The sequence below is a fragment of the Balaenoptera ricei genome, chromosome 13 (genome assembly GCF_028023285.1).
Source record: "Balaenoptera ricei isolate mBalRic1 chromosome 13, mBalRic1.hap2, whole genome shotgun sequence".
In the NCBI taxonomy this organism is placed as follows: Eukaryota; Metazoa; Chordata; class Mammalia; order Artiodactyla; family Balaenopteridae; genus Balaenoptera; species Balaenoptera ricei.
In genome coordinates, this window is record NC_082651.1 from 31,378,829 (window position 1) to 31,401,688 (window position 22,860).

Sequence of the window (22,860 nt, forward strand, 5' to 3'; positions counted from 1 at the left end):
TTCCTCTACACTTTGTTTTTTTTCCATTTAACAACATTTCTAAAAGGTCATTCCATAGCACTGTTTAAAGAATATCCTCATTGTATTTAAAATCTTTGTGATTTTTCAATGAAAGACAAAACTTATTTTATCAGTCCCCTATTGATAGACTTTCATGTTGTTTCCAATGTTTTGCTGTCATGAACAATGCTGTAATAATAACAGCCGGCATTTACTGAGCACTTACTATGTGCCAGGCTCTCTTTAACATCCTTTCCATGCATTATATCAATTAATTCCCGTGATAACCCTCTGACATAAGTGCAGGAAGGTGAGTAACTGCCTCAAACCACATATGTGTCTTTGTCCACAGGTGGGAGTGTATCTGTGAGATAAATTTCTACACAGGAATAGCTGCTACCCAAAGGTATGTGCATTTTCAGGTGTTATGAATATTGCCGAAGTGGTGCCGTAGAGCCTGTACCCATCTGCCATCTGTCCAACTGCTGTGTGGAAGAGGGCCCATTTCCTTCCACTCCTGCTGTTGTGAAACCTTTTGATATTTGCCAATCTGAAGGTGAAAAATGATATTTCATTGTGGCTCTAATTTGCCTATTTTTCTTTTTTTTAAGTGAGTAAGGTTGAACATCTTTTCAAATGTTTAAAGGCAACTTGTTTTACTAGTGGGGCTTTAAAAACTTGATAAAATGATTCCACTGTTGACCTAGAAGCCTGGATTCCTTTATATTTTAATTTTATTTATGTATTTTTGAAAAGGTAATATAGTAACAAGATTCAAAATTCAATAGGAGCAAAAAGGTATAGAGTAGCCAGTCCTGCTTCCACGTCTCTTGTTAGTTGCCCAATTCCTATCCCCAAATGCAATCAGGTTCCATTTCTCCTACCTGCTCCCGTGGTCATAACTCAGACCATGCCATTACCCTGCACTACTCCATGTCTGAAATATTAAGTTCAAACATCCCACTCTCACCCCCACCACTGTCCTCTCAACTCCACACAGCACCTGACCTTCAACCTCACCACAGCTCCTCTCATCATGTAACACGTGCCCCTTCCTTTCCTGTCCGGGTGAGATTCTCAGCCCCTCCAGAGCTTCATTGTGCCACAGCCTCCAGCCACCCCTGCCTGGAAATCCTTCCTTTCTATTTCATAGCACCTCACTAAGAGTTGGTCAGCCCATGGGATCACTCATTTAAAAATCTTGAGCAGAGTAACCATATAACTTACTGCCCAGACTGCATGCCTTTTGAGAATGAAAGAGGGAACTGCTGATAATGAAGCCAAGACAACAGGGCACCTGGTGATTGTCCAAGGCAACCTGGGCTGCAAGTTCAACCGCAGTATTAAGGGACAATCACATTTGATTTCAGAGCAGAGATAAATGTGCTGAGTCCAGCAAATGATTAGATTTCTGCCTTTGTCTGCTGCCCAGACTTCTCCTCTAAGTGTCATCTTTGAAATAGTGCATTTCCCCGACACTATTTTCTTAAAAAAAATCTATCCTTTGGAATACCAGTTTTGGTCCCTGCACTCAAGGTTGTAAGAAACATGAGTCTCTAAAACTCTCCATCTATATTTTGAACCCTCATTTTTAAAAGGTGCTGACATTTAATCCCTGTCTGTTCTGAGTGTCCCTCGTGGTTTCCATTTTGCGGTCGGAGTGAGGTGCACTGCAGGGTTCTAGACTTTTAGGGGCCTACATAGGTCCCTACACTTGATGTCATTTGTTCTTGTTCCATATAGTCCTAGTTCACTGGTGCCTGCAGGTCATTGCAGAGCTCAGAGTCCCCCTCCATGTTTCCATGCAGCCTTGAATGAGGGGCAGGGGACAGCCTTGATCTTTCTCATGAACATCCTCTCCTACACTTCAGTCTGGGTTAGCCAGGAGTCTTTTCTCTTCCTCTAAGGGAAGAGGCTCATTTTGTCTCTGCTTCCTGCTTTCATACACGCTCCCTGAGGCAAAACATGGAATAGTCTGGCTATTTTGGGGAAAGAAAAGGAGGCAAAGAAACTATCAGGCTGGAGGAGGCATTGGCTCATCTGAGGAGTGGCTTTACAGTGTGTCTTAGGTTGGCTCAGGTGGCCAGAGCATTGTCCCCTGGCTCAGGAAGTGCAGCCTGGGGGAGGGGAGGGGTGGCCTTTCTCTGTGTCCCTCTTGGGGTCTGAGAGATGAATTCCTAGGTACCCACAGTTCTTCTGTGGTCTCAGTGATTTCCAATCATGTTTGCCAAATGATGGCTCCACTGGCGGTTTTGTCAAGGGCCAAACTTAAGTAAGGGGGCTGCCATCCAGTAAAGCCTCATTCTTCCCTAGGAAATACATCATCCGCAGAGTCCCTAACATGGTTAGCTTTCACCAGTGTCCAACCAGGACCTCCAGAGGGCAACAGAGAGCAGGTGCAGAGGAGAGAGAAGGACTGGTTGAGAGCCTGCAGGGGGATCTTGGTTCCTGGAGAAGTAACAATGACTGCTTCATTCCTGCAAGCTGCCAGGAATGCCACTCCCCACTCCCCAGAATACACAGGTCGTGAGCTTCCTGGGAGTATAATAATTATAATAATATTCATAGTTAATACTAATTATTTCCTGTGGCCCAGACATTGACCTAAGTTTTTTTTTTAATTAATTAATTAATTTTATTTATTTATTTTTGCCTGCGTTGGGTCTTCGTTGCTGCGCGCGGACTTTCTCTAGTTGCGGAGAGCGGGCCTACTCTTCGTTGCGGTGCGTGGGCTTCCCATTGTGGTGGCTTCTCTTGTTGCCGAGCACGGGCTCTAGGTGCACGGGCTTCAGTATTTGTGGCTCGCGGGCTCTAGCATGCAGGCTCAGTAGTTGTGGCGCACGGGCTTAGTTGCTCTGCAGCATGTGGGATCTTCCTGGACCAGGGCTTGAACCCGTGTCCCTTGCATTGGCAGGCGGATTCTTAACTACTGCACCACCAGGGAAGCCCTGACCTAAGATTTTATATACATTGATTCAATCAGTTCTCATAACAACCCTCGAGGCAGATATAATTCTTTTTTTTTTTTTTTTTTTTTTTTTTAATTTTTATTTTGTTTATTTATTTATGGCTGTGTTGGGTCTTCGTTTCTGTGCGAGGGCTTTCTCTAGTTGCGGCAAGTGGGAGCCACTCTTCATTGCGGTGCGCGGGCCTCTCACTATCGCGGCCTCTCTTGTTGTGGAGCAAAGGCTCCAGACGCGCAGGCTCAGTAGTTGTGGCTCACGGGCCTAGTTGCTCCGCGGCATGTGGGATCTTCCCAGACCAGGGCTCGAACCCGTGTCTCTTGCATTGGCAGGCAGATTCTCAACCACTGCGCCACCAGGGAAGCCCCAGATATAATTCTTATTCTCATTTTTCAGCTTCATTTTCAGAGGAATATGAAGGAAAAAAACGATAGGTAAGTTGCCCAAGATCCCACAGTTAGTGGAGCCAGGATTTGAACCCAACCATTTGTGAGCCTCTATTCTAGACATCAGGGATAAATCCATGAACAAGACAAAATCCCTGCCATATTAAAGGAACAGACAATAAATGAATAAACAAACACAAAATATGATTTTGGGTAGAAACGTCATATAGACAAGGAAGGCAGAATTAAGGACTAGAGAGGGGCATTTTAGATGGGCTGGTCAGGGAGACCCCTCTTGGGTAGATGGCATTTGGTCAGAGAGCTGAATACACAAGTGAGCAAGTCATGCTGAAGGTTAGGGAAACAGTAAGTGCAAAGGTTCCGAGTAGGAATGAGCTTGGGGTGTTACAGGAACAGCAGGACATGCAGTGTGGCTGGTGGAGAGTGAGCTAAGGTCTCTGATGTTGCTGGCCACAGGCCACAGCAGTGATCAGGGGGTAGATGGAGATGTGCAAGGCCAGGACCCAGCCACTGCCTAACCTGAGCCTGGCCTTTTGGGTATCTCAGCTTCCCTTTAAGATACCATCTTTTTTTTTCCCCTCCTGTGCAGACTTGACACCATCACAGTATGTTCCCTCCTTGACCCTGGATACAGTTCAAAAGCAGCTAAAGTTGACAAGAATCTGGGGCAGCCAGTCTTGTACCACCTGCCAAAGCTTGGCACAAACAATCTGAGAGCCAAATAATATACATACTGGAGTGAGTCTTGCCCAGCTCATGGAGAATTTCTTATGGATAAAAGTTCTAGATAGGCCTGCTGGGGCCTTGAAATGTGTCCTTATTCCCACCAACACAAGGACCTGAACCTTGCAGACCTCTCCAGGGTAGGAGGCTTGTTCTCTCTTCATACTGTGCCCCCCATGCCAGGACCCTGTGTCAAACCTGTTTAAACCCTGCCATATGTTAAACTCAGGTGGAGTTCAGATGGCATCTGGCCAGGAGATGGAAGGAGGTCTGTCCCTGCGAGTAGCCACCTCTCTCCACCAGGTCTCTAAAGGAAATGGAAGCACAGAGGTCAGAAACTGCGAATTACTAAGAATCTTTGCCCCTCCTTCTTCCTTGTAGAGCCCAGACCAAGATGGGCCCATGTAGAATGCTCTTTTGGCCTGGGTTAGAGACAGCCTAGAGCCTAGACCAGAGGGGGCTGAGCTGTCTAATCCAGGACTTCTCGACCTCAGCACCATCGCCAATTGGGGCCGGCTAATTCTTTGCTGTGGGGGGTGTCTCATGTAGGATGTTAGCAGCATCCCTGGCCTCTACCCGCTAGAGGCCAGAAGTACTCTCCTCTCAGTGTGACAACCAAAAATGTCTCCAGATATTGCCAAATGTCCCCTGGGTGGGGGATACCTCTGACTGAGAACGACTGGGTCCAACTTTTCCCTTTCCCCTAAGTGTGGATCTCCACTGTTACCACTCTGGTGATAAGGAAGGACTGAAAGCCTCCAATTTATCCCAGAGCTTAAAGCCAGCTGGGTGAACCAGTCTCCTTGGAAGTAACATGGAGAGAGGCCAGCGGGAAGGGAGAGGAGAGAAAGGGGATGGCCAGATCTTCTCTTAACAGTTTTTGGCTCACAAAACTCAATCATGGGGAAGGGCAGGGATGGTGTTGGCCACAGGCATCATGGGGCTAGGTCTCCCTCCCCCTCCCCATCCTGTCTGTCAGTCTGTCTCTCCCTCTCACACACACCCACGTGCACACACACACACACACCCCTCTGCCACTCTGTGTATTGGCTTTGTTCTCTCCCCCTGCAGACAGGCTTTCTTCAGAGATGAAAGGGAGTTCAGTGCTGGAGGAGAAGGTTAATGGGTGGGCTGATCTAGAACAAGAGATTGGCAGGGCAGGAGCCAGAGGTTATGGTATCACTGAGGGAGGAGTGAAGGGATTCATCATGGGGCCCAGACCAGAACAGGGAGTAAATGAAGCCACGAGGGGCTGGTGGAGAGGGGAGGAGAGGAAGATGTTTGAAGATTTGAGGTCTTCTTTGTATTGAGAAGCAGGAAGGAGGAGAGTCAGAGATTAAGAAGTTGTTTGCTAAGAGTTTGGTTTTTTTCCAGAGAAATAGACTCATAGAATCACAGGATGTTAGAGCTTGAAGGAAACTTAGAGACCGTTTAGTCCAATCAACTCCATGCTGGCTCTCTCATTAGTTCACCAGCATTGGAATTTGAGAGTGATCCTTGTTCCCAGTCTTTCTCTCTATGCTTGGAATCAAATGAGAAATAAGACACAGGGGTCAAACCGCTAGAGATTAAAATAACTTCATAACAGATAAAGCTGATTGGAGAATATGGTTTAGAAAGTACAACCACAATCAGGCTTCCTAACTCTTTCCCCAAGAACCAAACTTATCTTTCCAGCACTGGAAGACTCTGTACCTGCAGGACAAGAACCTGCCCTGGGAAGTTTACTGCGAAGAGGGGAGGAGAGGAGGGCAGCTTGGGCCTTCTCTGGTGCAGGCAGTTCTCAGAAGGATCTGAGTCATGGCACGTGCCCATTTTATTCTCCCAAATTCATCAAGCACATGAGCCACTCCTCATCCACTAAGCAAGAGTAAGTAAGAGAGGTGAGTGGAGAGTACTTTTCTCAAAGCTCCAGAAAGGACAGAAACTCCTACTTTGTAGGGAAGAGTAAAGTGTTTGGAGGGAGAAAGATGAATTCCCCTAAACAAGCCACCATTTATTAAGTGCCAATTCTGCTTCAAGGATACTGAAGCCCAAAGAGGTGAAGTATTATCTCAAGGTCACACAGCTTTGGGGACAGAATAAAGTTCTCCAGATTCCTAATGCCAAGGCTTCGCCATTTCACACTTCTAATCACAGAAAGTCAGATTCATCCAGGGTCATCAGCATAATAGTAAAAATAATCTCCTACTCCATCATTTAGGAGGTCTTCTCACCCATTCCTCCATCACCACCACTGCCTCCACCACCTCCATCTACATCTTTTCCACCTCCATCTATACGTCCACCACCTCCACCTCCACCACCTCCATCTATACCTCCAACACCTCCATTTATGTCCAGCTACCATATTGCCACTTCTACCATTTCACCTATCACTTCCACCTCTACCATTTCCTCCATTCTTCACCACCTCCCCCATTTTTTTAGCAGGCAGCCAGCACAAACCATTTGGGTGGAGTGGCAGATGTGAACTAAAAGTTTACCCATACAGCTCTGGTCTCCAGAAGTCTTCAAGATCTTTGAGATCAAAGATCTCCCCAGCTCATGACATCCCCTGATCCCAAAAAGATCATCTTGGAGTACTTTATGAAGATTGTGATAGAGATACATAAACATAAGTACACATGTCTATACAAAAACTCATTGACCACAAGTACAAATTGCTGTAATTTCTAAGCCATGCCCTAATCTGATAGCTGCAGATTTAGGTACCTGAAGTGTGACAAGATCCATTTAACTGGCATCTCAGCAGTCCTCAAAGCTCTAATGACCTAACGGTTGAAGATATTCAAGTGAGCTGTAATATTGGTGCCAGCCAGTCCTGGTCACTCCAGCATGCATTCCACACCCAGGCCTCTGCAGGCTCCTAGAAGTGCTGCTAACTGCCTATAAAATGGGTGGCCCCGGGGCAGGACTGGATCATCTCTAAGGTCCCTTAGACCTCTACCTCTAAGAGCCCTCTAAGACAGAATTCAAAAGGATCTGGGATAGAAACCATGCAGGGAGATAAACCAGCATTTCAAAATCCAGGCTGAAACAACACTGCCATGTAAAATCACCAAGTTAAAATCTAAGAAGAAACTTAAAGATGTCTGCTATGATCCTGGGCAGCTCTGTTCAGACCCTGCACTACCCTGGTCTGTCAGCCAACCAGGCATCAGTCCCTCACACTGCAGGAGTGTCCCTTCCCCCATCCTGGTCACATGGCTGGCCGCCACTGAGCCCACAAGTCAATCTCCAATGCCCCAAATACTGTTCAGCCTGGAAATCACAGAGAGTCCTTCTCACCAACCAAGAGCAACAGAACGAGTGGCTCTGGCCTCCCTGAGATTTGGATTGTGGTTTCCAACGCTTAGAGCTTGAAGGTAAGTTTGCAGCTTGGAGCATCAGAGATAGTAGACAAAGCTATGCAGATAAGGGAAAATGTGCTTTACAGTATGAGCACAGAGTATTTAAGAGTGAGCTTTACACACATGAGAAGGAGAATAGCATGAAAGCTGAGTAAATCCTCCAAATGAGCATTGAATATTTGCCTTTCCTTTAAAAAATTATAGTGTGTCATCTTGGTGCCTTGAGTTCATTGGTTTGGAACTCACACCAAATGAACAGAAATGACAGGAGACTCATTCTCTCTGACACCCTGGTGAGTTCTCTTTTGTTCTCATCTGATGGAACTGAGACTCTTTCTTCCAGGCAAATAAGTTTCTATTGTCTTTGCCAAAGTTACAAGACTGACTAAAGTATTTATGAAGTATGCAAAACCCCTGAGACTTGCCTCTTCCCCGGAAAACTATGGGAAAATAGATTATATCTGTTAATGTAACATCTCAGAATTGAAACTGAATAATGGCTAGCCTCCTTTTATTAGACATTTCTGTTGTTAGGTTTTGGATATGGTACCTGGTTTTGTTACTGAAAGTTTGCTTAGGGATATTTTGTTTGCTTGTTTTTCTTTCCTCTCCCGGGGCATGCATTTTAGGGGTCTGCTAAGCCCAGAGGCAATGGATAAACTATCGGTTGTGAAGGTGGCCTTTCTCTGGCTTCTAGCTTAGTTTTTTTAAAGCCCAGTATGACCCCATGTCATTCTTGTCAATTCAGTTCACAAAATAAACCCAGAGGAGCCCTTGGGGAGGTCCTTTTCTCAAATACTTCGGGCTATCAGAGGAGTTCACTGGATACCATGTTGGGCTAGTCCCATGTTCTTAGATAGTATAATAAGGTCAAATGGCTTAAAAGATGGGGTGGGAGGAAAAGCTCCCAAAAGGCTGACTTTTGATGAATGTGGCACAACTTTTTTTCTAGTTTTTTTTCCAGAGGTATGAATGTCTAACCTGAAGGATTTTTTACCATATTTTGCCCTTCTTCCCTAATAAACTATTTTGTTCTCTTTGTTTGCAGTGTCTAGTGCAAATATCTGGAACAAAGTGAGTTTGTTGGACTGAACTGATGTGCCCTTGTGGAAGGGAGGTTGGGGTGGGGGTGGGGTGGGGGGAGTGTTTAAATGGCAGGTGATTCAATTACCAGGGTTTTGATGGTCAAAACACACTGTCTGCCCATAAGACTGGCTGTATCACCACCTCCTTGCTGCAGTGGACATGAAGGCTACTTGTGCAGGGGCCCTGAGTGTTCACTGGTGTGGCACTCTTGTCCTTAGCCTTACAGGCTTAAGGCATTGATTTTTGTCAGTAGGGTTTGGAATTGCAGGGTTCCCAGATGTGATTTCACACTGGTGGCAGGGGCAGTAAAGTGGAATGGGGCCCTTAAGTGACTTGGGACAGAAGAGAATTTGGTCTGATCCCTCACTGTAAAGCCATGCTCATCCCCCAAGACAATCTATGATCTAAAGATGGATGGGAGGATAATGGTGAGCTAGTTGGGCAGTGGAGGGGCTGGTATAGGTAAAACTGCTGTTACAAGTTCTTTCATTTGCTACATGCTGGGGCTGCTGTGTTCTAACACAATTCCTTTGGCAACATATTGAGGTGGATAGCTGTACTGGTTAATACTCTTTGGATGCAAGTAACTCAAATCAATTGAAGCTAGCTGAAGAGAAAATGGGGTTTAGTATAAGGCCATTGGGAGGGCTTATGGTTGGGACCTAAGGCAGGGTCTGGAATCCAGAAGTGGAAGGCTTCTTCCAGACCTCCTCTATCTCTTGTTTCTTTGCTCTTCTTCCTCCCTCCCTCCCTCTCTCCCTCCCTGTCTTCCTTCCTTCCTTGGGTCCCAGAAGCAGAGAATCCAATATGATTCTTGGCTCCACCATGCTTGGCTCTGTGACTCAGGAAAAATTACTTAATTTTCTGAATCTCCATTTCCTCATCTGTAACGTGGAGATCAAAATTATGCACCTCACTGAATTTTAGTCAGGATTAAATGAGATTATGAAAACAAATATTTGACAGCCAATTAATATATATTATATGAAATGGTGGAGATAGAGCTTCTGTTTCAAAGTTTAGGTCATGATTGGGAATTTTTATGGTGGGCCATGTAGCTGCCAATCAGAGCAGTAATTAATCTAAACACTTTCCATTTGGTCAACACTCTGCTTGAGTTGTTTTAAATGGATGGCTCCCTTTGAAGATGAATCTGGGGAAGCCTGGGTTCTTATACTTCTGCATACTCCTGGAAGGGAGCTTCTCTCAAATTGTGAGGATGCAGGACCCAGCACAGAGGAGGTGAGGAGGGAATGGTCTCAGCTAGTGCAGAACTGAAAGTTATGCATCTACCTGAATACGAGCTACATTATAGCTCCATACTTCTGTAGCCCTGGAGAGTTTTCATCTCTATTTGCATCTGTATTGTCATTTTGTATTCATTTTTGCTTGGTTTCCAATCTGAAAAATCCATAGAACTTCAAATATGAAAAAACACATTTTTAAAACATGTTGGAAAACTCTTACTTCATTTGTATTATTCAGGAACTATTGACTCCAAGTGTCAGAAACCCAACTCAAACATGAGAAAAAGTAAAGTGAATTTATCAGCTCAACACAACTGAGAAGGCCAGTCAGAATTAACTGACTCAGGGAGTTACAGTGTTATCAGAACTGTTTCTCTACTTTCTTTGGATGCATCCTTCCACAGGGCAGGCGAGATAGTAGCCCCTCAAGCTTATAAGCTTCACAATGCCAGAACCAGAGCAAGAGCCAGAACAAGGCAGTGTTTTGGGATGGCTCAAGTGGAAATGTCCTGGGAAGAATTCTGATTGGTCCAGCTTTGGCCATGGGGTCATCTCTGAATCAATCTCTGACTGGGGACTAGGGAGTGTTTTATTGGCCAGCCTAGGTCACATGGCCTTTCCCTTTTGTGGTTGGAGGTGGTCTTTGTGAGAAAGAGGATTTGTTACTCAGCTTCTCTTTACTCCTCATGCTATGCCTGAGGAGGTGATTTTCAAAAAATCACCAGCCTATTGGAGCTAGCAGTGTGTTCTCACTAAGCTTACCAGTTCACAATGCCCAGTTTGAATGAAAAGATGTGATATTGTTATGTATGTAAACCTCATGTGAAGCAAACTCCATGTATGGTGATTCAGTTTAATAGAAAATATAAATTAGGAGCTATTTCCTTAAAACCATGGTTCTCAAAGTGTGGTCCTTGGATCATCATCAGCAGCATCAACTGGAAGCTTGCTGGAAATGCAGACTCTCAGGCTCCACCCCGGATCTGCTGACTTAGAAACTCTGGGGTAGGGCTGAGCAATCCAGGTTTTAATCAGCCCCACAGATGACTCTGATGCCCACTTAAGTTTGAGAACCACTGTCTTAAAGGTTCTTTTTTTGTAGGTCTCCCGAATATCATGATTCATTTTGAACAATCAGATTTAACCATGGATTTTCAGGGAATACAATTATCACATAAAGTAAGAGCACATATTAAATTATTTGTTTTAAAATGTTTAAAGTAAAAATAATATATAATCATAATTTAAAAATCAAGTAACACATGTAAGAGCTTATAATAAAAAGCAACAGAACTCCATCTCAGCTTTCTGCACACCCCACAGTTCTAATTCCCAAAGACAGTCACTTGGAATATTTTTTTTTTGATTATAAATCTATAGTTTTATTAAGACAAAAACTGACAGTGTTGGTATGAAGCTTAACATTTAAACAAAATTTTTACAGAAACCTAACACATGCCTAAAAATGTTTTACAATGGAGTTCTAGATGCAGGTCTAGACGATGTCAGAACTGATGGATCTCATGATTCAAGACAGAGTTTTGGGTTTTAGTTAATTCTTAGGATTAAAATAATTTGTTTTGTTTTAAAGTGAGCCACTGCCCCAGTATGAAAATTTAATCTTCTCCTGAGACCAGGGCTTCTGAAATCATTCAGCTCTTGAAGTGATTCAGTGAACTTGTGCTGTCAGTGACTGAATCCTGCCACCAATGGTTTCAAAGTTCAAAAAACAGAGGCTCCAAGAGTTTTCCACCCTAAGAGCACCGGCCCTTGTCTTTCCCTACTCTCCCACCTCCTATACCACCCTCTGCCCTTCCCCAAATACTTCAGCCAGTGGCTTGGGTGGAGAAGCTGATATTTATAACTTCATAATTGGAAAAGAAAGGGTCTTCTTGTCAATTTCAAGAATTATCACCTCTAAGACAGAATGACCTGCCTGTGTATCCACTCCAATAAGACTTTTCCTCCTCAACCAGTTTCCATCCCACAGACGACAGCTTTGGTAACTTCTTAACTGGCTTAGTCCTTTGTTGGGAACAGCATTAAGCTCAGGCAGGGAACACCTTGGCTTCTAAGTTTCAGGCATTCACAGCTTTTAAACAGTCTCTCACAGTCCTCATTTAGGTTGCCAATGACATTTTTTGAAAGGATGAAATATTCTGGACACAGAACCAAATCATCATTAGTTGTTCTTTCCTTTGTTTCACCATTTCCCCAATCAGGCCCCAAATTTTAACAAAAATGACCCTAACCCATCTCCCTTCTTTCCCACCCCATCCCTCCCACCCCAAATAATAATACAAAAGTAATACTCAAAAACTACATACATGCTATGCTGTAAAAATGCAGAGTTAACACTATTGGGAAGAAGGCTGTGGGTTGTGGAGATGCTCTTTGAAGACCTATATTATCTTTTGCTCTCCCACATCCCATTCTGCAAGTTTTGTCCTTCATAGAAAGCCCTTTGCTTTTCTCAGCAAAGTTCAGAATGGGTTGCCTTGAAACACTGACCCTCCTTCCCCTCCACTGGGATGGGTGTGCACACTATACAGCATGGAACAGCTTTAAAGCACTTGGGCTGCTGTAGGGCACAGAAACTATACTGGCTCTTCAAAGGACATCTTCTCAAGCCACCTCTATGGTGTCAAGACAAGTAGAACTCTTTCTTTCCCCACTTGAAACCCACAGTCAGATGTGACAGGGGCTGGTATTCAGGGGAGTTAATTCTTGTCATCTTTTTTGTCGTCATCCTCCGAGGGGTAGGAATGCCACATCAGCCTTTCCTCATAGAAGGATATGACAACCTGTGGGCACGTTGACTTTGGCTTCCTTGGCAGGGACCAGGTCAGCCTCATCAGAGTTTTTCCACTTCATCAGGAACATGAGTTCTCCACTGGAGTCTGTAGCTCCAATAATCCGCTCGGGTTCCAAACCCGAGCAAAGCCTTGTGGCTTTTCTGACTCTCTTTCTTCTTCTTGGTTTGCTCTCCTCCCCCTTATCTTCTGAATCAGAATCAGCTTTGCGCTTGCCTCCCTCTGATTTATCTGTCCCATGTGCTGTTTTCTGTGGCTGCAGGAACTCGGCGATGAGGTCGGGGCAATCCAGGTTTTCTTCTGGCTCCCATGTGTTGTCCTCATCCGAGAACCCCTTCCACTTTAGGAGGTACTCCACTTTGCCCTTTACTACTCGGCGGTGGAGAACTTTTCCCACCACATATTCTTCTTCCTCTTCTTCTAGCACCTCCTCCACTTTCTTCTGGTTTTGTCTTTTCCCCATGGTGCCCGCCAGCTTTCTGGTATAAAGGATGACGCTGCTCAGAGCAGTGCCCTTGAACCCGAGAGGAATCAGTGCCGCACTCCCGGTGCGTCTTGTCCAGCCGGCCAGGGGAGTGGGGACCAGGAAAGCAACAGGCCAGGTGACCGCGGTCGAGCCCCTCACTGAAGCGGCGTTCCGCAGGCGCCGGCCAACCGCCCTTCCCTCAGCCAAACAAAAGAGCCTGGCACTCTGCGCTGCCGCCACCAGCATCTGGAATTATTTTTTTTAATTGAGAGAGAGGACTTCCTTGGTGGCGCAGTGGTTAAGAATCCGCCTGCCAATGCAGGGTACATGGGTTCGGGCCCTGGTTTGGGGAGATCCCACATGCCGCGGAGCAACTAAGCATGTGCCACAACTACTGAGCCTGCGCTCTAGAGCCGGCAAGCCACAACTACTGAGCCCGCGTGCCACAATTTCTAAAGCCTACGTGCCTAGAGCCCATGCTCCACAACAAGAGAAGCCACCGCAATGAGAAGCCCTGACACCTCAACAAAGAGTAGCCCCTGCTCGCCGCAACTAGAGAAAGCTGGTGTGCAGCAACAAAGACCCAACGCAGCCAAAGATAAATAAAATAAATACATTTTTTAAAATTGAGGTAGAGTTGAGTTATAATGTTATAATTTCAGGTGTACCACATAGTGATTCGATAGTTCTAAAGATTATACTCCATTTAAAGTTTGTTTTTTTAAAAAATAGATTTATTTATTTATTTATTTATTTAGGCTGTGTTGGGTCTTTGTTGCTGCTCGCGGGCTTTCTCTAGTTGCGGCGAGTGGGGGCTACTCTTCATTGTGGTGCACAGGCTTCTCATTGTGGTGGCTTCTCTTGTTGTGGAGCACGGGCTCTAGGTGTGCGGGCTTCAGTAGTTGTGGCTCGCAGGCTCTAGAGCACAGGCTCAGTAGTTGTGACGCACGGGCTTAGTTGCTCCACGGCATGTGAGATCTTCCCGGCCCAGGTCTCAAACCCATGTCCCCTGCATTGGCAGGCGGATTCTTAACCACTGCGCCATCAGGGAAGCCCGCTCCATTTGAAGTTATTATGAAATATTGTGTATATTCCTTATGCTGTACATTACATCCTTGTATCTTATTAATTTTATACCTAGTTATTTTTACCTCTTAATTATCTTCCTCAATCTTGCCCCTCCCCCACCCTTCTTTCCACTGGTAACCACTAGTTTGTTCTCTGTATCTATGAGTCTATTTCTGTTTTATATTCACTGGTTTGTTTTATTTCTTAGATTCCACATACAAGTGAGAACATACAGTATTTGTCTTTCTCTGTCTGACTTACTTCAGTAAATATAATACCCTCCAGGTCATTCCATGTTAATGCAAATGGCAAATTTTCATTCTTTTTTATGGCTGAATAATATTCCATTGTGTGTGTGTGTGTGTGTGTGTGTGTGTGTGTGTGTGTGTATTGCATCTTCCTTATCCATTTGCCTGTTGAAGGACAAATGGGTTGCTTCCATATCTTGGCTATCATAAATAATGCTGCTATGAACACTGGGACACATGTATCATTTTGGATTAGTGTTTTTGTTTTCTGCAGATATACACCCAGGAGTGGAATTTCTGGATCATATGGTAGTTTTATTTTTAATTGTTTTAGGAAACTTCAGACTGCACCAATAGTGGGTGCACCAATTTACATTCCCACCAACAGTGCACTAGAGTTCCCTTTTCTCAACATCCTTGCCAACATTTATTACTTGTTGTCTTTTTGACAATAGCCATTCTGACAGGTGTGAGGTCATATCTCATTGTAGTTTTGATTTGCATTTCCCTGATGCTTAGTGATATTAAGCACATCTTCCCATACTTACTGGCCATCTGTATATTTTCTTTGGAAAAATATCTACTCAGATCCTCTGCTCATTTTGTAATTGGGTGGTTTGTGTTTTTGATATTGACTTGTATGAGCTCTTATATATTTTGGATATTAACTCCTTATCAGACATATCACTTGCAAATATCTTCTCCTGTTCAGTAGGGGTCCTCTGTGGTTCCATACAAGTTTTAGGACTAGTTGTTCTAGTTCTGTGAAAAATGTCATGGGTATTAGGATAGGGATTGCATTAAATCTGTAGGTTGCTTTGGGTAGTATGGACATTTTAACAATATTAATTTTTCCAATTCATGAACAGGGATATCTTTCCATTTATTTGTATCATATTCAATTTCCTTCATCAATTTCTTATAGTTTTCAGAGTACAGGTCTTTCACCTCCTTGGTTAAGTTTATTCCTAGGTATTTTATTCTTTTTGATGCAATTGCAAATGGGACTTTCTTTCTTTCTCTTTCTGATATTATTAGTGTATAGAAAAACAACAGATCTGTATACTAATCTTGTATCCTTCAACTTTACTGAATGTATTTATTAGTTCTAATTGTTTTTTTGGTGGAGACTTCAGGTTTTTCTATACTTAGTATCATGTCATCTGCAAATAGTGACAGTTTTACTTCTTCCCTTCCAATTTGGATGCCTTTTATTTCTTTTTCTTGCCTGATTGCTGTGGCTAGGATTTCTAATACTATGTTAAATAGAAATGGTGAGAGTGGGCATCCTTGTCTTGTTCCTCATTTTAGAGGAAAAGCTTTCGGTTTTTCATCATTGAGTGTGATATTAGCTGTTGGTTTGTCATAAAATGTTTTTATTATATTGTGATCTATTCCCTTTGTTGAGAGTTTTGTCATGAATGGGTGTTGAATTTTATCAAATGCTTTTTCTGCATCTATGGAGATGATCATGTGATTTTTATCCTTCCTTTTGTTAATGTGGTGTATCACATTGATTGATTTGTGGATGTTGAGCCATTCTTACATCCATGCAATAAATCCCACTTGATCATGGTGCACGATCATTTTTATATATTGTTGAATTCAATTTGCTAATATTATGTTGAGGGTTTTTGAATCTATATTCATTAGGAATATTGGCTTTTTTGTAGTATTTTTGTCTGATTTTGGTATCAGGGTAATTTTGGCCTCAGAATGAATTTGGGAGTGTTCCTTCCTCTTCAGTTTTTTGTAATAGTTTGAGAAGGATACATATTAACTCTTCTTTATATGTTTGGTAGAATTCCCCTGTGAAGCCATCCAGTCCTGGACTTTTGTTTCTTGGGAGTTTTTTGATTACTGATTCCACTTCTTTTCTTTGGCCATGCCACGCAGCATGTGGGATTTTAGTTCCCTGACCAGGGATTGAACCCATGCCCCCTGCAACATAAGCACAGAGCCCAAACCGCTGGACTGCCAGGGAATACCCACTGAGTCCACTGCAATACTAGTAACCAGTCTATTCAGATTATCTATTTCTTCCTGATTAAGTCTTGGAAAATTGTATGTTTCTAGGATTTTATTCATTTCTTCTAGGTTGTCCAGTTTGTTGGCATTTAACTGTTCCTAATATTCTCTTATGATTGTATGTCTGTGATATTGGTTGTAATTTCTTGTCTTTCATTTCTTATTTGGTTTCTCTCTCTCTTTTTTCTTAATGAGGCTGGCTAAAGGGCTCATCAATTTTGTTTATCTTTTCACAAAACCAGCTCTTGGTTTCATTGATTCTTTCTTTCTTTCTCTCTTCCTTCCTTCCTTTCTTTCTTTCTTTCTTCTTTTGGGGGTGAGTCTCTATTTTATTTATTTTCTTTCTGATCTTTATTATTTCCTTCCTTCTTCTGACTTGGGGCTCTGTTTGTTCTTCTTTTTCTAATCTCTTTTGATGGTAGGTTAGGTTGTTTGAGATCTTTCTTGTTTCTTGAGGTATGCCTGTATCACTATAAGCTTCCCTCTTAGAACGCTTTTGCTGCATCCCATAGATTTCAGAAAGTTGTGTTTTTTATTTTCATTTATTACAAGGTATTTTGTGATTTCCTCTTTGATTTTTCTGTTGATCCATTGGGTTTTTAATAGCATGCTGTTTAGTCTGCACGTGTCTGTGTTTTTCCCATTTTTCTTCCTGTAATTGCTTTCTAGTTTCATACTGTTGTGGTCAGAAAAGATTCTTCATATAATTTCTATCCTTTATTTTTTAATTGGAATATAATTGCTTTACAATGTTGTGTTAGTTTCTGCTGTACAATGAAGTGAATCAGCTATATGTATACATATATCCCCTCCATCTTGGACCTCCCTCCCACTCACCCCCATCCCACCCATCTAGGTTATCACAGGGCACCAAGCTGAGCCCCCTGTGCTATACAGCAGGTTCTTACTAGCTATCTATTTTACACATGGTAGTGTATATATGTCAATTTAAATCTCCCAATTCATCCCACTCACCCTTACCCCCTGTGTCCACACGTCCATTCTCTAGGTCTGCGTCTCTATTCCTGACCTGCAAATAGGTTCATCTGTACCATTTTTCTAGATTCCACATATATGTGTTAATATACGATATTTGTTTTCCTCTTTCTGACTTACTTCATTCTGTATGACAGACTCTAGGCCCATCCACATCTCTACAAATGACCCAATTTCGTTCCTTTTTATGGCTGAGTAATATTCCATGGTATATATGTACCACATCTTCTTTATCCATTCATCTGTTGATGGACATTTAGGTTGCTTCCATGACCTGGCTAATGTAAATAGTGCTGCAATGAACATTGGGGTATATGTGTCTTTTTGAATTATGGTTTTCTCAGGGTATATGTCCAGTAATGGGATTGCTGGGTCATATGGTAATTCTATTTTTAGTTTTTTTTTTTTAAATTTTATTATTTATTTATTTTATTTTTGGCTGCGTTGGGTCTCTGTTGCTGCGCGCGGGTTTTCTCTAGTTGCAGTGAGCGGGGGCCACTCCTCGCTGTGGTGCGCGGGCTTCTCACTGCGGTGGCCTCTCCCGCTGCGGAGCACGGGCTCTAGGCATGCAGGCCTCAGTAGTTGTGGCACATGGGCTCAGTAGTTGTGGCTTGCGGGCTCTAGAGCGCAGGCTCAGTAGTTGTGGCGCACGGGCTCAATTGCTCCGCGGCATGTGGGATCCTCCCGAACCGGGGCTCGAACCCGTGTCCCCTGCATTCGCAGGTGGATTCTCAACCACTGCGCCACCAGGGAAGCCCCTATTTTTAGTTTTTTAAGGAACCTCCATACTGTTCTCCAGAGTGACTGTATCAATTTACATTCCCACCAACAGTGCAAGAGGGTTCCCTTTTCTCCACACCCTCTCCAGCATTTATTGTTTGTAGATTTTTTGATGATGGCCATTCTTACAGGTGTGAGGTGATGCCTTATTGTAGTTTTGATTTACATTTCTCTAATAATTAGTGATGCTGAGCATCTTTTCATGTGTTTGTTTGCCATCTGTATGTCTTCTTTGGAGAAATGTCTGTTTAGGTCTTCCACCCATTTTTTGATTGGACTGTTTGTTTTTTTGATGTTGAGCTGCATGAGATGTTTGTATATTTTGGAGATTAATCCTTTGTCAGTTACTTCATTTGAAAATATTTTCTCCCATTCTGAGCATTGTCTTTTCATCTTGTTTATGGTTTCCTTTGCTGTGCAAAAGCTTTTAAGTTTAGTTAGGTCCCATTTGTTTATTTTTGTTTTTATTTTCATTACTCTAGGAGGTGGGTCAAAAAAGATCTTGCTGTAATTTATATCAAAGAGTGTTTCTCCTATGCTTTCCTCTAAGAATTTTATAGCATCTGGTCTTAAATTTAGGTCTTTAATCCATTTTGAGTTTATTTTTGTGTATGGTGTTAAGGAGTGTTCTAATTTCATTCTTTTACATGTAGCTGTCTAGTTTTCCCAGCACCATTTAATGAAGAGACTGTCTTTTCTGCACTGTATATTCTTGCCTCCTTTGTCATAGATTAGGTGACCATAGGTGTGTGGGTTTATCTCTGGGCTTTCTATGCTATACCATTGATCTATATTTCTGTTTTTGTGCCAGTATCATACTGTCTTGATGACTGTAGCTTTGTAATATAGTCTGAAGTCAGGGAGCCTGATTCCTCCAGCTCCGTTTTTCTTTCTCAAGATTGCTTTGGCTATTCAGGGTCTTCTGTGTTTCCATACAAACTGTAAAATTTTTTGTTCTAATTCTGTGAAAAATGCCATTGGTAATTTGATAGGGATTGCACTGAATCTGTAGATTGCTTTGGGTAGTATAGTCATTTTCACAATATTGATTCTTCCAGTCCAAGAACATGGTATATCTCTTCATCTGTTTGTGTCATCTTTGATTTCTTTCATCAGTGTTTTAGTTTTCTGAGTACAGGTTTTTGCCTTCTTAGGTAGGTTTATTCCTAGGTATTTTATTCTTTTTGTTGCAGTGGTAAATTGGATTGTTTTCTTAGTTTCTCTTTTTTTTTTTTTTTTTTAACAAATATATTTATTTATTTATTTATTTTTGACTGTGTTGGGTCTTCGTTTCTGTGCGAGGGCTTCCTCTAGTTGCGGCGAGTGGGGGCCACTCTTCATCGCGGTGTGCGGGCCTCTCACTATCGTGGCCTCTCTTGTTGCAGAGCACAGGCTCCAGACGCGCAGGCTCAGTAGTTGTGGCTCATGGGCCCATTTGCTCCGTGGCATGTGGGATCTTTCCAGACCAGGGCTCGAACCTGTGTCCCCTGCATTGGCAGGCAGATTCTCAACCACTGCACCACCAGGGAAGCCCCAGTTTCTCTTTCTGATCTTTCGTTTTTAGTGTATAGGAATGCAAGAGATTTCTGTGCTTTAATCTATCCTTTTAAATTTGTTGCGACTTGTTTTGTGATCTAGTATGTGATTTATCCAGGAGAACATTTCATGTGCACTTGAAAAGAATGTGTATTCTGCTCTTTGGGGATGGAATGTCCTGTAGATATCTATTAAGTCCAACTGGTCTAGTGTGTCATTTAAGGCCACTGTTTCCTTATTGATTTTCTGTCTGGATGATCTGTTCATTAATGTAATGTGTGTTAAAATCCCTACTATTATTGTATCACTGTCAATTTCTCCCTTTATGTCTGTTCATATTTGCTTTATATATTTAGTGCTCCTATATTAGGTGCATATATTTATAAATGTTACATCCTCTTCTTGTATGGATCCCTTTATCATTATATAATGCTATTCTTTGTTGTTTATCATAGACTTTTTTTTAGGGTCTACTTTGTCTGACATAAGTATTTCTACCCCAGCTCTCTTTTCATTACCGTTTGCATGGAATATCTTTTTCCATCCCCTCACTTTCAGTCTGTGTGTGTCTTTAGCTTTGAGGTGAGTCTCTTGCAGGCAGCATATAGATGGGTCTTTCTTTTTAAATCCAATCAACTACCCTACATCTTTTGATTGAAGCTTTTAGTCCATTAACATTTAAATTAATTATTAATAGATGTATATTTATTGCCATTTTGTTACCTGTTTTTGTAGTTCTTCTCCGTTCTTTTCTTCTTCTTTTAGTCTTATCCCTTGTGGTTTAACAATTTTCTTTAGTGTTATGTTTGTGTTCCTTTCTCTCTAGTTTTTATCTATTATAGGTTTTTTTCTATTATAGGTTTTTGATTTGTGGTTACCATGGGGTTCATATATGTTGACCTATAACTATATCTACTTGTTTTAAACTGGTAATCATTTCACTTTAAACACACTCTAAAAGATCTACATTTTTCTACTCCCCCACCATGTTTTGTGTTTTGGGTGTCATATTTTACATCTTCATGTCTATGCCTTAACTGTTTATTATGGTTATAGTAAACATATAATAAACATAACTGTTTATTATGGTTATTGATTTTTACAATTTTTGTCTTTTAACCTTCATGGTAGGTTATTTAAATGATTGATCCTCAGCCTTTACTGTATAGTTGCCTCAGTGTTTACTGTATAGTTGCCTTTACCAGTGGGATTTTTCCCTTCCTATAATTTCTTATTTCTTGTTGTAGCCTTTTCTTTTCTACTTAGAAAAGACCCTTTAACATTTCTTTTAAGGTCAGTTTAGTATTGATGAACTCTTTTAGTTTTTGCTTGTCTGAGAAGCTCTTTATCTTTCCTTCAATTCTGAATGATAACCTTGCTGGGTAGAGTGTCCTAGATTGTAGGGTTTTTTTCCTTTCAGAACTTAAACTATATCATGCCACTCCCTTCTGGCCTACAAAGTTTCTGCTGAAAATCAGCTGATAGCCTTCTGGGGTTTCTCTTGTATGTGACTCCTTTTTTTCTTGTGGCCTTTATTTTTTTATTTTTTTTATTTTTTTATTTATTTTTTTAAATTTATTTATTTTATTTTTATTTATTTTTGGCTGCGTTGGGTCTTTATTGCTGCAGGCGGGCTTTCTCTAGTTGCAGAGAGCGGGGACCACTCTTCATTGCTGTGGCCTCTCCTGTTGCGGAGCACGGGCTCTGGAGCGCAGGCTCAGTAGTTGTGGCGCACGGGCTTAGTTGCTCCGTGGCATGTGGGACCTTCCTGGACCAGGGCTCGAACCCACGTCCCCTGCACTGGCAGGCAGATTCTCAACTGCTGCGCCACCAGGGAAGCCCTCTTGTGGCCTTTAGAAGCATCTCTTTAAATTTTTGCCATTTTAATTATAATATGTCTTGGTGTGGGTCTCTTTGGGTTTATCTTCTTTGCGACTCTCTGTGATTTCTGTACCTGGATATCTGTTTCCTTCCTCAGGTTCAGGAAGTTTTCAGCCATAATTTCATGAAACACATGTTCTACCTTTTTCTCTTTCTCTTCTTCTGGGACCCCTATAACACGAATATTAGTATGCTTGATGCTGTTCCAGAGGTCCTTTAAACTATTCTTGTTTTTAAAAATTTGTTTTCCTTTTTGCTCCTCTGATTGGGTGATTTCCATTATTTTATCTTCCAGATCACTTATGTGTTTTTCTGTATCACCTAATCTGCTATTAATTCCCTTTAGTGGCTTTTTCATTTCAGTTATTGCATTCTTCAGCTCTCCCTGGTTCTTTTTTATATTTTCTAGTTCTTTGTTAAAATGCTCACTGTGTTCATCTATTTTTTTCCCCAGTTCATTTAACATTTTTATTCTTATTGTTTTGAACTCTTTATCAGTAAATTATTTAGCTCTGTTTCATTAGGGTTTTTTCCTGTTTTTTTTTTTTCCTTCTCTTATTCTTTCATTTGAAACATAGTTTCCTGTCTTCTCATATTGTTTATCTTTCTCTGTCTTTATGAAATTAGGTGAACAGTTACTTATCCTGGTCTTGAAGGCATGTAATTGTGTAGGAGCTCCCTGTGCAGCCTGTGTGTGCCCAGTGGCTTTGGTGGGAGAGCTGGATCTGAAGTAAGCAAAGACAGTATCTTCCCAGGGTGTGCTGGCAACCACAACCTTGGTGGGAGGTAGGGATGGAGTTGGAGGGGCTACAGCCAGAGTCTGGTTGAAGCCATGGCTTATCCTATGCTCAAGCAGGAACCCTGAGGGAGTTGTTTCTCCCATGTGTGGTGGCCTTCACTGAAGGCATGCCTGGGATCTGAGGGCTTGGGGCTGCACTTCTGTGCTGGTTTCATTCTTTCCCCAGTGTGCACACCTTGGTTATAGGCTGGGTTGGGGCTGGTGGGGTTGGTGCCACACTGCTGGGATGGCCCTGCACCCTCCCAAGTGTGCACAGAGATGTGTGCCTCAGCAATGTGGTCTCTGCCCTGGAGCTAGCTTCACTCCTTCCAGGTGTGCAGATCCTGAGCAGATTGCTTCTCCTCCCTTCCTACCAGATTCCATGTGGATCTTTCTTTACAACTTGGTTGTAGAAGAGCTGTTTTGCTAGTCCGCAGGTCAAGTTCAGTGAGATTCACTCTATATATAGTTGCAGGGTTTTTTGTTC

At 42.4% G+C, this 22,860-nt stretch overlaps 2 protein-coding genes across 5 annotated transcripts in view; one reads left to right on the forward strand and one right to left on the reverse strand.

Moving 5' to 3' along the window:
- Positions 1 to 346: 346 nt before the first annotated feature.
- The window catches only part of SLC4A5 (solute carrier family 4 member 5), a 126,529-nt gene continuing 104,015 nt past the window's right edge, over positions 347 to 22,860 (forward strand). For 2 of the 4 annotated variants that reach the window (XM_059942567.1, XM_059942570.1), the window contains exons 1-2: positions 4,354 to 4,423; positions 5,771 to 5,963. The gene's annotated coding sequence lies outside the window, so the exon portion shown is untranslated. Of the gene's footprint in view, positions 407 to 4,353; positions 4,424 to 5,770; positions 5,964 to 7,398; positions 7,462 to 22,860 lie in introns of those variants that run through there. The other 2 variants (XM_059942568.1, XM_059942569.1) reach the window with 2 other exon arrangements.
- Positions 12,564 to 13,055, reverse strand: LOC132376919 (chromobox protein homolog 1-like). The gene has a single exon (XM_059942833.1). It carries the CDS (start codon positions 13,053 to 13,055, stop codon positions 12,564 to 12,566), a length of 492 nt encoding a protein of 163 aa, XP_059798816.1.